This window comes from Triturus cristatus, chromosome 2_2 (assembly GCF_964204655.1).
Source record: "Triturus cristatus chromosome 2_2, aTriCri1.1, whole genome shotgun sequence".
In the NCBI taxonomy this organism is placed as follows: domain Eukaryota; kingdom Metazoa; phylum Chordata; class Amphibia; order Caudata; family Salamandridae; genus Triturus; species Triturus cristatus.
This window is the reverse complement of record NC_140582.1, coordinates 1,084,052,065-1,084,067,603: the sequence shown is the minus strand read 5'-3', so window position 1 is coordinate 1,084,067,603 and position 15,539 is coordinate 1,084,052,065. Positions and strand designations below refer to the sequence as shown.

At 42.4% G+C, this 15,539-nt stretch overlaps 1 protein-coding gene across 5 annotated transcripts in view; it reads left to right on the top strand.

The window, feature by feature from the left end:
* The window catches only part of FGFRL1 (fibroblast growth factor receptor like 1), a 352,764-nt gene extending 337,311 nt beyond the window's left edge, over positions 1-15,453 (top strand). For all 5 annotated transcript variants that reach the window (XM_085642607.1, XM_085642608.1, XM_085642610.1 and 2 more), the window contains 2 exons: positions 4,101-4,454; positions 11,201-15,453. In XM_085642607.1, the coding sequence (XP_085498733.1) occupies positions 4,101-4,454; positions 11,201-11,607 (761 nt within the window). In that variant the 3' untranslated portion in view covers positions 11,608-15,453. The remainder of the gene's footprint in view (positions 1-4,100; positions 4,455-11,200) is intronic.
* The last annotated feature ends 86 nt before the right edge of the window (positions 15,454-15,539 follow it).

The following is a 15,539-nucleotide window of genomic DNA, read 5'->3' as shown; positions in this document are numbered from 1 at the left end:
TGTGTGTGTTTATGAGCCAAATTTCGGAGGGGAGGGGCGCTAAGAAAAAATTTCATGTGGGGGGCTGATTCTTCCACCAATAGGCAGAGTGGAGATGCAGGGGCTCTTAGAAGGGGTGAAAAACAACAAAGCCTCATTAACAAGCAAATTATCTTTTAAAGACCTGTGAAGTACTCCGGTGCAGCTGTGTGTGTGCCTGGGAAGCTGTCTCAGCCGGGCTGACACACACAAGGGGGGGGTGGGGGCTGAAGCCCTTTGAGCCTAATGGGCGTTGCGCACCTGATGTGGAGATGGACGGACTTGTAAAGCAAAGGAAATGGAGAAAGAGAAGTAAGGAAATGATGACATTCGTGGAAGGAGGAGAAAGAAAGGGTGGGTGGAAGGGCGTGAAAGGAATGAGGTGGAAAAATTGAAAGGTAGCAAGGCATGGGAAAAGGAAGGGTAAGAAAATGAATGGATGGAATGGTGAAAGAGATGGAAGAGTGAAAGTATCGATGGGTGAAGGAGTGAATGGATAAAAGGGTGAAAGGATGGATACAAGGAAATATTGAGGGGCAATTGAATGAAAGGATGTGTGTGTGTGTGTATATATATATATAATGTTGAATTGGACGGATTATGGGTGGGTGGGAAGGAGTAGAGATGGACAGTTGAATGGATGTTGAGGTAGAAGGGAGAACGATGCATGAAAGGAAGATGAATGGGTGAAAGCCACAGGTTTACTCACTTCTTGTGCTTCTTGCGATAAGTGGTATGTTCAAGTAGGGGGTACTTTAATTATCTGGTTACTACCTTGAAAGCAAGCTTTAGGCCGCACACATGTTTTGGTCCATGATTCCAAAGACATTTTTCCATTGCATTAATTAGTGTGGGGTCATCTGATAGCATGGGTGTAAACGTCGCTAGGCGCGTGACTGGATTCCTCTTGGGAAGACATTTCCTAATGATGAGTGCCTTAAAAACCTTGGCTGTTCAGTGCAGGCCTTATACAGGTCTGAAGCTGGGAAGGATGTCAGAACCTCTCCCTAGTTTTCTGAGGAAGAGTGTGACAATGGTATGTCTCCGTTTTTGGGACATCGACCTGAGGCCATAAGGCGTTGGAGTGTGTTAACACAAAAAGTAACCATGACAAGTCAAGTTGTCCAAAAGCCAGTACTCTGAGATGTCTACATTTAGGTGGCATTTTGGTCACCATACTTTCTTGATTAGGGGGTTTACATTCAAAGGAGAGTGAAGGTATAGGTACCCTTTCGTGACACCTCAGTGACATGCCAGTATCAGGAAAGCTAGTGGCATGGTGTCCGTTTTCTCAGTCAAGAATGTCATTAATTTGTTGCTGGGAAGGGAGTTTGAGAGGCAGCATGAGGACGCTGCCAGATCTAGGTAGATCTGGACCGTTTCCTTGGCAGAGTTATCAATTGATGCAGTTTTTGATTGGTATACACAGGAGTGATGAGAAGAATGTCTTGTCACAGGTGTTCTGAGACAGCAGGTAGGTAGGTATAGAACACTGCGTTGGAATATTGACTTTGCACTAGCATATAGGTATACACCCAGCGTGATTTAGACTGCATTGCATAAACACTTGTATACAAACATTGATATTTGTGCAGACTTCCTCTATTTCATGCTCCCAATGCATTTCCACAGAGGTATCCTTAAAGTGCGATTCTGAAGCTAAATTGCACCACAATGCTGGGAAGGTAAGGAAGGCTTATGGTGGTTTTCTTCTATAAGCCCAAAAATAGCACACACATGGACAAAGGGAACAATTGGTGGAAAGAAGGAGGCTTCGGGGGGTCCCATCAGTATGTAGATATAATATTTTAATTGCAAAAATCAAAACAATATATATAATAAAAATAAATACTTTAAGCACTGTGTTTACATTTTATGTCTAGGAGAGTGAGTGTTTTAAATCAGTTGTTTTCACATAGCAGTATTTTGTATAACACGCATGACGGTAACCACAATGAAGCCATAGTTTTAAACAAACACCTGTACCGCAGTGGGGCTGGCGCATGCTGACGCGTTCTCTGCACAACATCCTTAGAGAATACCATATCCTGATCCACAGAATACAAGGAGTAGAAATGTAAAAATGCAAATGTATTGGCATGAGTGTGCCTCCAGAGTGGGGAACAAGGAAGGGGATTCCTAAAACTACAAGACGCTGTAAAGGAGTGGACTGATTACAGAGGGAAAAAAAATATTTCCTGGAGGGGTGAAAACACTGTAAAAAAATAATTCGAACTAATCCTAAATGTGGGGGGGGGGGTGTCTTACCTGTGAAAAATGTGACAGTCACGGTGGCAGCTGAAAAACTATTAGATACATAATTTTACAGGTGTAATTTGTCTTGCCTTTGGAAAGGCAAGATTCATAAATGTTTTGCGCAGTTGAGTGTAACTTAAAAACTGTTTTGTATTAAATTCCACATGCTGGTTTACAGAATTGGAAAATGTGGAATTGTAAAATAAAATATACACATGCGATTGTAGAAAGGCTTTCCGTATGATGACATTTACACCATCACTGGGATAGGTTTAATGGTGAATTCATTTTTGTTTTCAGCATATAGACAGAGGGGTGGTCATTGAAAATGTTGCAGACAGATACAGGGTTGCAACTTTGCGGTTATTACAAACATTACCAAAAAGGTCCCCAAACACCTTAATTTGTGATGTCTGCTTGACCTACTGTTTTGCATTTTTCATGTGGTTCCAGTGCTTGTTTCAATATAGGGGGAAACTTACAGGCCGGACTGAGAGAGGTTTTGTGCAATTAAGTTGACTCTAGATGGTAAAAAATTTGATTTATGACAAAATCACATTTTTGATTGAAAACTCCTAGTGACGAGTTTGTGGGCATTTCTAATTGGGTTCACCTCTGAAATATGGTAAAGACACAAAATAGCGAATCAGTGGCTATTCGCCAACGTTTTGCTGTTATACCTCCACTCCTGTGAATGACAGCACCAAATGTCTTTCCAAGGTGGCAGTGGTGAATGAATCTTCACACGCCCGCGTTGGTTTAGGGTAAGGGCTATATGGTAACAAAAATTCTGTGGCGAAAGACATTTAATTGGTTAAAATGTACTTTGGCGTCCTTCTTCCAAATGTACATGTATGTTGATATATCTGTTACATTTCCGTATGTGGAAATCTTAGACACATACTTAGTTAGCTACATGAGAATCTGGATTGTTATTCAGGAGTTCTTTGAGACGTACTGTAAAGTCAAAATTTACAACAAATAGACGCTAGGTTTATATGATGTAAGTTTCCTATGTAAAAAAAAAAACGCTTAGTGAATCAGTCTTTGTGTGTAATTTTTTTATATGCAGGGATTTGAGATTTGAGGATAAACCCAAATATTTATGGTTATCTTTTTTTTTTCAAAGAGTTTTATATAGGGCGAACTCGACCCCAAGGTATCAGAGCGCTTTACATGAGCACCAGTTACGTTACAGACGGACACATTCCTTTATTTATTTGGCAGGCACTGGGAGATTAAGTGATTTTCCCAGAATCACAGGATGTTGAGCATCCCTGCCGGTGGTCCAACCTGGTTCCCCAGCTTTGAGGTCGACCGCTCTAGCTATTAGCCACATCCTCTGCCCATCCTTTCCTGTCATACCTCCATGTGGCGTAGGTCCAGCGTTTTACTGGCATGTTGGACTACTCCTTGTTTTTGTTTCAATTGTTTCAATAAAACATTGTATTTGGATTTTAGTGTTGGAAAACATCCCATTCCCTTGGAATCTCATTGGGTGAGCTCTGACTTCTCAGTTACGAGCATAATCTACTCATGCTGTCAATGAAAGTGAACATAAAAGCCTCTCTTTCATATTGCCCCTTATCTCGATGGACTCTTGTATCCTTTTCTTTTTGACGCTGTCTGAGATTACCAGGGCTGTTTTCCTCTGTTCTTCTCGCCACTTCCAAAGGGTTGTATTTTTCCCATAAGTTGTTTTTATGGATGAGAATATATAGTGTGTTACATATTTGTGCTATAGAGTACAGATCCTCAAATAAGCAGTGCTCCTTTGCATTAACAAGTCAATAAAGCAACTATATGTATTTTTTATTTTATTTTAGAGAGGACGAGATCCAAGCCTATTCTTACGGGCACCCACCCTGTCAACACAACAGTAGATTATGGCGGGACAACATCGTTCCAGTGCAAGGTCCGTAGTGACGTGAAACCCGTTATCCAGTGGCTCAAGCGAGTGGAGTACGGCACAGAAAACAAGTACAATTCCACCATTGATGTTGGTGGGCAAAAGTTTGTTGTGCTGCCCACAGGCGAGGTCTGGTCTCGGCCGGACGGTTCCTACCTAAATAAACTCATGATAACCAGGGCAAAAGAAGAAGACGCTGGCATGTACATCTGCCTTGGGGCCAACACCATGGGCTACAGCTTCAGAAGTGCCTTCTTGACAGTGCTGCCAGGTGAGCATCACTCCCCTTCGTTTTTGTACCTATTAGCACAGGACATCTTTCTCCAGTGGGTTTTTGTTATTATTTATTAGTCGTACTATATTGTATAGAAAGTGGACCACTAAATGGGCTGTCAATATGTCATTTTCTGACTTTATTGTACCGAAATTAGAGCATACTTTCATATATTTATCAAAAAGGTCCCTAAAATTTCTTACCAAACAATGTTTTCTACATATGAAAGGGTAAAAAGGCATATCCCTTTCTAAACCACAAAGAAATGTCTCTTTGATATTATGATCAAATACTTGAAGATATCTGTAACTTTGTAGTGAACAATCTGCGTAAAACAGTAATCTGAAATGAGTAATACATAACATTTTTGGTCCTGTAGAGTGCATACTATCACTTTTCTAAACTAAATTGTCTCAGTTCAGCTTTCTGCCTCTGTGCAAATATAATCCATGTGTTACAAACATATTGTGATTAATGCAGATCTAGTTCACGTAGTGCCGATGTATACTGTACATGTAAAGCCTAGATTTAAATAAAGCACTAGCCAACACCATCATTTTTTCCTCCTTTCCTGGACCTCTTCATTTACAGCCTTTGAGCTGCAGTGGATGTCCTCTCACCCTTACATACTATGGGCCATATGTCTCAAGCCTTTTCCCTGTTTGCAAACGGCCAGATTCTCAGAATCGGCCCGTTTGCGAATTGGAAAAAGCTTTTTGGGATGTATTATCCCAAAAGGCCATCGCAAAATAGAGAATTGCAAAATTTGCAATTCTCTATTTTGTGACTGCAAGTAAGGAATTGCAAATTGCGATTCCTTCAGTGCAATTCTGGAAGCACCAGAAATTTGCTATTTGGCCTTTAGGTATTGCAAATTACTACCAACTTCAAGTTGGTGGTGATTTGCGATGCTCTTTAAAAAAGCACTTTTTTGATTTTTTAAAAGTGCCATATGTCGCACATACTTGCCCTTAGGGCATGTATGTGCGCAAAATGTGCAAACATGCATATTTCAGGGGTTGCAACAGGGTGTCCTTTTGGCACCCTTGCAACCTTGAAATTGCATTCTCAATTTGCGATTCTCTAATTGGTAATCGCAAATTGAGAATGTCTTCCCATTCATTCCTATGGGCCTCCTAGCCCATAGGAATGAATGGGACGGTATTCCTTATTTGCGAATCTCAATTTGTGATTCGCAAATAAGGAATATGTAGGATTCTCAACATTTTTAGCAAATCCTACTTACATTGCATTTTGCGATTCTCTAATTGCGATTCGCAAAAAATCGCAATTCGAGAATCGCAAAACTCTTTTTTGATACATATGGCCCTATATCTCAATTATAGTGTATATCTTTTATTCAATTTGACCTAAAAACACAAAAAGTTAAAGATTGTATTGGGACGCAAGGTTTACCACAGTTGTGTTGTCACAAGGACACCATAGTTCCCAGGTTGTGTTTTACTCCAATCCCCTTCTTCCATAGGCATCTCTATTTAAAACGTGAAATACCATTCTAATTACAAAGTACTGGAAGAAGCATTTACAGACAAGTCTTCTACCTTTATTCTGCATGTAACATCTACAAATGCATATGTGTGAATACACACACTCGCACCATGTCCTTATAAGGCATTTGCTTAACACATCAAAGCAGTCTTTGACTCTAATTCCTGCATATTCTGTTTCATTTTTACCCATCATACTGTAACATCAGTTCCCATTTTGGAGACATGCACATCTCAAAGCACACATTAGATAGAACTCTGCATACACATGCAATTTAGCTTAAGAATTCCAAGTGACCAGCTATCGAATGCTCAGAATATCGCCTCCTACTTCCTAGGCCAGGGGAAGGGGGTGGAGGGGTGTAACCAGTGAGTAAAGCCCTCTAGCTATGCCTATCCGACAGCGGCATCATGCACTTAGAGCTGAATGAAACCAGAGTGCAGCACCAGGACACCCATCTGAGTACACCATGACAGTCTAAATGAACCCCTTTAATAAAGGTTGCCACAGCCTGTGGAGAGCACAACAAGGCCATACTGTTCATAGACTGGTGCTGTGCACATACCAGTAGCAGAGCAGAACAGACTGCAGCTATGATGTGCCTGGAGCCAGCTAAATGCACTTGGTTTATGTACATTTCACTTGGTTCCGATAAATACATATGGTGTAGATACAACGCACAGGTCCTCTGTGGTAGATTCATTGGTATTTATTCAGAAAAAGCATATTGTATGAGGTTACTTCAAGCTTTTCGGTAGCCCAGTTGTGCAGACATTGGATCAGCTGTCCATGTTTCAGAAGTCCTTCCAGCAAGAGGCTGCTGCCATCCTGTGTACAGCTGTGCTTATAAATGCATGGACTTACAAACCCATGCTGCTGTCATTCACCAGCAGCTCAATATCTGAGCAGGAGCCGCTAACATCTTCTTATGCCATAGTTATCCTCTCTCTCTGCCTTAACTAGGCACAAGATTGTTGTCGTCAAATGAATGGCTTATGCCATGGTCGTCTTCCCTCTCCCCCTCTCTCTCTCTCTGATCTCTCTTTCGCTGCCTTTACTAGGCACAAGATGGTCGTTGTCTGCTGAATGGCTTATGCCATGGTTCTCCTCTCTCTCACTTTCTCTCTGCCTTTACTAGTCACAAGATGGTTGCCGTCTGATGCATGGCTTATGCCATGGTTCTCTCTATCTCTGCCTTAACTAGTCACAAGATGGTTGTTGTCTGATGAATGGTTTATGCCATGGTTATCACTTTGCCTTTACTAGGCACGACATGGTTGTCATCTGATGAATGGCTCATGCCATGGTTCTCTCCTCTCTCTCTCTGCCTTTAATAGTAACAAGATAGTTGCCGTCTGATGCATGGCTTATGCCATGGTTCTCTCTATATCTGCCTTTACTAGTCACAAAATGGTTGTCGTCTGATGAATGGCTCATGCCATGGTTCTCTCCTCTCTCTCTCTGCCTTTAATAGTAACAAGATAGTTGCCGTCTGATGCATGGCTTATGCCATGGTTCTCTCTATATCTGCCTTTACTAGTCACAAAATGGTTGTCGTCTGATGAATGGCTTATGCCATGGTTCTCTCTCTCTCTCTCTGCCTTTACTAGTCACAAGATGATTGTCGTCGGATGAATGGCTTATGCCATGGTTCTCTCTCTCTCTCTCTCTCGCTCTCTCGCTCGCTCTCTCTCGCTCTCTCTCTCTCGCTCTCTCTCTCTCTCTCTCTCTCTCTCTCTCTCGCTCTCTCTCTCTCTCTCTGCCTTTACTAGTCACAAGATGATTGTCGTCTGATGAATGGCTTATGCCATGGTTTTCTCTCTCTCTCTCTTTCTCACTTCTCCCCCCCCCCCTTTACTAGGCACAAGATGGTTGCCGTCTGATGCATAGCTTATGCCGTGGTTTTCTTTCTCTGCCTTTACTGGTCACAAGATGGTTTTCTTCTGATACATGGCTTATGCCATGGTTCTCTCTCTGCCTTTACTAGTCACAAGATGGTTGTCTTCTGATGACTGTCTTATGCCATGCTTCTCCTCTCTGCCTTTACTTGGCACACGATGTTTGTCGTCTGATGAATGGCTTAGAGCAGGAGCATGTCGCTTTTGACATGTGTCTAAGCACCTGCTGGAATTCTGGCTCCCAGGGTTTCCCAGATCTGTGGCTGTGCTAGAGGGACATGCGTGGTCCCTCCACTCCTCGTGTAATATTTGGGACACAACGAGTTAGAGGGGGGAGTTGAGCGAATGTTGTTTCCTCTTCTAAATCTGTTTTGTAATATGAAAATTAAAACACATACAAACTTTATTTATGACACTTGTTAACGAACCCTAGTACAAACTTATCCGCTTCTTGTAAGGCGTACAAATACTAACAGAGTAAGAAGTGGGTGTATGTGGTTTAAGTTAATTTCAGTTTCCTTCTGAATATAACAATATCCTGCGCGCGATCCCCAGCTCCCAGCCAGCAATGCAACCTTAGGACCAGGATGCTCAGTACTCGAGGAGTACCACAAAAGTAGATGTGGAGCAGTTTGAGTATCCGATGTGCTCTCTCCCTGTGCCTGCGATGTATATTATGCCATCTGGAATGCCATTGATCATGTGGCATGTCATCGCCCACCTCATCAGTAAGGATTTGAGAAATGTCACCTTGCATAACTCCCCAGCACACAAGTGTCACAGCCTTGTACTTCCCAGGGTCACTGGAAGCACGCAAGTCTACGGCTGCAGCGCTTCCTGCCTAATTATGGATTTACCACACTTGCCACATATTTCATCTGCTGCATACTTTTCAAAACCCAGCAAAAGAGGGTTTCGTTTTTAGTTCAAGATGTTAAAAAATTATTCAAAAATATTAGCAAAACTGCAGTGTAGTGAAAGCCACTTAGAAAAGGGTAACAGTTAGGTGTTAAACTGGTACTAATAGGGTGAAACTTCTGCCTAAATAGTATTAATGCGCACTAAATGTGAAGTAATACTGCCTCAGAATGTGCTGCGTTTCTTGGCAGAACTGTCGTGTCTTGCCGCATAATTTCGAGAGAATCCATTGTTTTTCAAGAAACAGTCTGAGCAGCAAATAACTATTCCTTCCGAGTGAAGGGTGGTGTAAGACTGTACCTTAGTAAACCGGGTGAATGTAGAGCAATCCAACTCCTTTTTAATATGCAGATTCTTTTTTTAATCTTTCCTAATACTCTCATGGGGGCTTTCGCTCGAATCAAACTTTCCCGACAGCTAAGGACTCAAAAGTGTAGTGCCAATTTAAATGTTACAGTAAATTATTTGGGTAAAGTCAATGTCATGCGGTCGCCTTGCAGCATACAAAATATTTGGATAATCTCCCCGTGACCTTCCTGGCACCATTCAAGACTCTTTCTGATGTAAAAATCTCTCATCGTGCCAGAAAATACACTATGTAGTATCTAAATTTCGAAATTTCAAAAATCATTATTTACAGTGAGTCACAATGTCATTTTTCTGAAAGACTTCTTTTTTCATCGCCGTGGAGTTTGAAGGACATGACTTACTGTTGCTTTTTAGATAGTTCGTATTTTGTCTTTGATTAAGAGCCCAGCCAAGGCATTGTGTTCATAGGCAGTATTCAGTGTTTTTAAATGTCCGATTGAGGACTTTGGTTTCTAGTGTTTCAGTCCGTACAATAAGTGTCCAGTGAATGAAACAGTGTATTAATACAGACAGTAAAGATTATGTGCTATTACCACTATCATTTAAATCCTGGAAACATTCCACGCGTTCTCCTGGAATTCGTTTGCAAAATGCAACATAGAACCACGTGAAGCCATTTGCTTATCAATAATTGTGCCTATTTTACAGTTGCACACTAGGGAATATTTTTCTATGTAACGAAAACCCTTTCCGTAGACCTCCACTTCTGTTGGGAGAGTTTCAGAGTGCCATCACTCTGCCTTAATATCCTGCGTTTGTTTGGTACTATACTCAGGGCTACTGTGGAACAGAAGTGTGGGGGGGAGAAAAAAGAAAAAATCACTTACCTGCCGTCCGCCACCTCTCCTCCCTCCTCTTCTGTTCCTGTTGACTCCCGGCAGCACACAGGCTCCCATATTCCCCTAAGCCAATCACGACGCTGCTGTCATGCTGGTAATATGATGGCCAGCCAAACCATCATGCGCACTTATGGTGCTCATAACTGCTCCTCGCTGCTCCGTGACCACAGCCCTGCCCCACCCTAAACTGACGCAGTACTAAAAAATAAAAGGATAATAACATTGTGTCATCAGCATTTGATTTTTCCTTTTTGCACTGTTCAGAGACAAGTGGGGCGACGTTCCTCTGCCTTAACGAAGGAGCCGCCACTGACTATAGTGCTCCTTACCCAGGTAGATCATGGCTTCCACTGGGCCAGTTAGTCCTAGTGCTTCATTCTCAGAATCATATTTTCAGTTTCCATACAGGAAGTTGTAAAGCCTATTGCTGCTGACAGGGCAACTTGTGGGATCCGCATGTATGGAATTGCCCCGGAGCGTTAATGCAGGCAGGACTGAAATAATCTGCGGTGGAGATATGCAGCTTGTCTGCATGGCTGAATGTCCTGACCCAGTGATGCCTGTTCTTTATGTAAGATTGAGTTGCAGGCTTGTATTAGACTCCCCTTTGCTTGCTCACAGAATTGTTTTGCTTCCATACCACAGTAAACTCCACTTCCCACAGTTCTTTGAGGAGGGTTTGTGACCTATACAATATTTCTCTTTATTACCATCCTTTGTTTCAGTCCTTGCTCGCAGAAAGGCTATTTCCATGTTTTAATTCTATACTAGTCCAGGTTGCCATCCTATCAATAACAGCTGGTGACCGCTTTTAAATATAGCCTCCGTAGGTGTACACAAAGGAAGCAGCATGCACGGAACTCCAAGTTGTTGGTTTTGGGGGGTGTATTGGTGGCAGCCTAGTTTGAGAAGCCAGACTCGCTGGCAAGTGATAGAATTAATAAGCCCTATGTGCGCAAACATTGTTGGCCTTCTATAGCAGGAATTAGTGGACCTTTCAGATGTGAAAACTGTTTGTCCTTTCGGGGCCTAAAGCAACAATTTAAGGTAAAGCTGCATTCCCGCTTCTTTTACACCTGGCCGGGATCTAACTTGCAAAAGCCTGAATAAAGTCAGTTTTGTGCATGGCATCTGTTTCGAATCATACTTCCCTGATTTTAGCTAACTCTTTTTTTTCTCCTTTTAACTGTCTTGAAAACATGACCTGCAGATCCCAAGCCCCCGAGTGAAACAGTGACATCCTCCAACAGCAGCCTACCATGGCCAGTTATCATCGGAATCCCCGCCGGAGCCGTCTTCATCTTCGGAACCATCCTGCTGTGGCTTTGTCAGACCAAGAAGAAGCCCTGCTCTCCGCCTGCCACCGCCACAGTACACCGGCAGCCGCCCAGGGAGCGGGTCTGCTTACCGCAGGCCCCCGACAAAGACTGCGTCTCTTCCATAAACTATGAGGAGTACGTGGCCCAGCAGCAGCATCTGCTAGCCCAAGGAACTGCTCTTCCACCTGGCATTGTTTCAAAAATGTACCCTAAGCTATATACAGACATTCACACTCACACACACTCGCATGTGGAGGGCAAAGTTCACCAGCACCAGCACATCCACTACCAGTGCTGAGTGGCAGCCATGTTCCTGGTTCTTGTGTTTGTCAATGGTACCTCAGAGACTGCCTGGTACAGCTTACACTGCCATTTGAGAGCCGCCAACAAGATATCAGCCCATAGGAGTGGAAATATGAAGGAATTCTGAGGTCCAGACTGGTACACAGAAGAGATTAGACTCTGTTTCTGCCTGTTATCATTATAAAGTCGGGATAGTAATGGGAAAGACCGCCGGCCAAGCCTTAAGGCCAAGCCTCTGCTCCGGCCTTCTACCCTTACCGTAGCCAATAGAGAACAAGACTGGCCAATGTGGTTTTATCCAGATTGATTCTTCTCTTCTTGCCCCCTCTGTTTACAGCCTGTCGACTGGACCTCAACCCTGTGACCCCTACAAGGATACGTTAATCTTTACTTCAGTTCCCATGTAAATTACTTGCGGTACAAGTTCAATTGAAAGTTTGGAGGAGACATTTTCTTTGGCCTACTCTTTTCAAAGGGATGACAATTTGCAAAAAGTAGTGACATTGGACCTACAGAGAGATCATATACTTATCAATTCTCATTTGGGAAAACTGCCGAATCTTTCTATCCATTTTTATTGTTATTTTTTAAAATGGATGAGCCTGTCCTGCCACAAAGGGCATTTCTCTAAGGCCTAAAAGTGCATGTTTTTAAAACATAGCTGTATCGCTCAAGGACGGAGGAAAACAGTCCTTATATCTCAGGGGTGTACCGTGTGTGACTAAGAGGGATGGGTCCATGACAGATTTTTAAGGCAGTCACATGAGATAAGTTTACATGTGATGAACCTAAATAGAATTCATTTACTTACAGTTTTACCATTAAATCTGACATGAATCCAGCCCCATTTGACTTACGTTGTTCTCCCATGAGATATATATTTACATATACAAACCTACCAACCTCCAAGCTTGTGTGATTTATCTGACTGCCAGAACCCCTTCGATCAATGGCATTATATATAGTAGACTTCATGTTTCATACAGAAATGCATTCTGTGCACCCGCTGGTGTTTTCCTTGTTATGAATATTTATAATTTACAGTGATTTTGCAGAATTCCCCTCACTGACTGCTGGGCATACCAGGATGATGAAAAAGTACAAACTTTGCAGTGCCACTGTGGCCAGTGCTTCCAGCAGCTCTGGCACGCGTTATGCGAGTTGTCCATCCAGGGCCACTGTGGGATGCACGGAGGACATGTGTGGAAGCCACAGCATTCAGTATATGATATTATCTTTACAGGCAATGTTAAAGGTTGTCCAACGCGGGTTCTGGAGGGCGGAAAACCATGCCAGATTCTTAGTATCTGACGGGAGCTCAACTAGTTAATCCGCGGTTACCCTGAAGATCTCACCTGGATCCGGCTCTATGCATACATTGAGCCCCTCTGACATAGTTCCTTCTTTGCTGACCCTCCACAACAGTGCCTCTGCTGAATAGACTGAAAGAATTTCAAGTATAAAATTGTAATAGATCTATATAGATTTTAAACGAAAGCCAAGTATATTTAATTTATTTTGATAAACAGAAGAAATATATAATATTTTCACCACAACAAGCATTTCTATAAATATTTTTTGATGAAAAAATAAAGATAGGTTCTTCTACGTGTTGAGCTCCAGATCTGAGCACTGTACCATACTCATCACATCTTTATTATTTCAACAGGAAAGTCATGTATTTGTATACATTGTTAAGATATACTTACATAATTATTGTATTCTTTGTGTTGACAATCTTGTACAGCCACCCACTTACTGTTAAGGTGAAAGCTTTATCAAACATTTACAAAAGAATAGCTAATGTTTCAACACATTGTATAACCTCTGGTACACATGGTCATTAGAAGTATAAAAAAGGAGAATTTGTATATGTGTTGTATGAGAAAATAGTTGAGTTGTACTTAAGTGTGTATGAGTGAGTGTGTTTGTGTATGAATGAGTATGCATTTAGCATTGTGTAGAAGTCCTCAACACACATACACAAATGTGTACATGCATATGTATATATACAGGATATATATATATATTATATATATATTTAGGCAGCTGCCCGATCTGCATTCTTTGTACTCGAGCATCTGTGAATATGTGAAATCTTAGCCCACCTGTAGTATCTGCTGAATGGATTGCTTTACCAGGTTCTTAGGACACATTATTTAAGCAGCAGCTCATTCCTTGTGGACGCCATAGAGCTGCAGCGATTGGGCATTCCCGTCACACTCAGGGGTGGACACCCCATTTTCACTATCACTATTTTGATCAGCCGTGGTTACCAAACAACGGCAGGCCATTTCCACACACATTTAGAATGTCTATTTCTAACATCTTTTATCAACTAAATTCCAAACTCATGGGCTGAGAAACTGTTTATAAGATTTTATTTTTGCTAAAGATTTCTGAGAAAAAACCTTTTGTACATGTTAAAGCAGTTTTGGTTACCATAGGGCACCAAATGCCAGATAATTCTTCCACTTTAACTGCATTGTGTTTCCCTTTGCATCTAGCTGTGTACACCTGTATATTATCATTCGTTCCTGCATAGAGCGTTGTAAATTAAATATTGCCATATTTAGGTTTTTTTGGAAACTATAAAGTGTTCTGAAGCTTCATTTTGTCATCAATACTTCTTTGCCTGCATTAAAGTCCCTGCCTTTGTATCATTTTGAAAATGTTCTGTTGGGTGTCTGTCTTTACACAAGTGCTAGACCAGATGGAGGTCAGTCGGTGTGGCTCTTTTGTAAAAGAATGAGTGCCAGTGCAGAAGGTTCTACATAGAAGCCCGTGCAATTAAATGTCATTGCCCCAATACCAAGGATGCGTAGTCTTTAATCCACCTCAGGGCTCTTTCATCTGGCACCAGGCACCCCCCTGCTCCTTTATCTCACTCTTGCTGGTTCCTGCTTCCCTCCTTTGAGATGGGGTTTCCATGTTTATCTTCCTCTGTCTTTCAGCTGCGTCTTAACGTCTCTTACTCTCAGTATAAGTCTGACTCAGAAAAATAAGTGCCGATCCCCAAAAATGAGTGCGTGCCTGTGGCCCCACCGGCTCAAATTAAGCACTGTCTGTACCCAATTAATGTGGGCAGAGTTTGCGTCTTTAAGTCAAGCCCACCATGAAAAATTCAAGTTCAGCTGCCCATGCTTTCAGAATCCCAAAATGAAATAACGGGGAATCAGTTTCGTATAATCCTACAATACATGAGGCTGCCGTAAACCATTTGAGCATATTTATTTTAGACGTGGAAAGTTTGTCACCAGCTTTGTCCAACAGCTGGCTGTTCCATTGGCTAGAAAAGCACAGCAAGGTCGCCTTGAAGTACATGAACTTAGTATGGGGGGGGGGGGGGGGGGGCGCGAGGTGCTAGAAGTTGAAGGCACAGTTCATCTCACATTCACCCCTGGTACCATTTTATGAGAAACCCGATTGAGCCACGATTTTATTGCATTAGGGCATCAAATAAAGCAATAAAGATTTGAGCGAGTATGACCCCTCAGCAGTTTTTGGACACCTCCGAGCCTGCATTGTAATGTCGGTTCCATGGCGGCGGTCTTGCCCGTGTTTTGTTACCGCACCGAGGGGAGCCCTCAGACTGTGCTGAGTACAGCTCTGTCTGCGTTTGCCTCGTTCTGTGCAGTCCTTGTTGTGCTTGGTAATGAGGCTGGCTCAGTTACACCCAGCAGGCCACAGCCCGTTTGCTGCAATGAAATAGCATGGAGCACAGCGATGGGTCATCGCTGCTCGAGTTAGTAAAACCCAAGCTCTTCAGACAATCTGTTGGCACATTTGTTCGGTAAACATGCTACTTTTTTGTTGGAAAAATAAATATTCATGCAACTTGCGTATTGTTTGGCGTCCTTTTATTTTCTCTAAGGTACGTTTACAGCAGCCAGTCAGCGAAGCTCTAACCACTGGGACTGTGAGCCG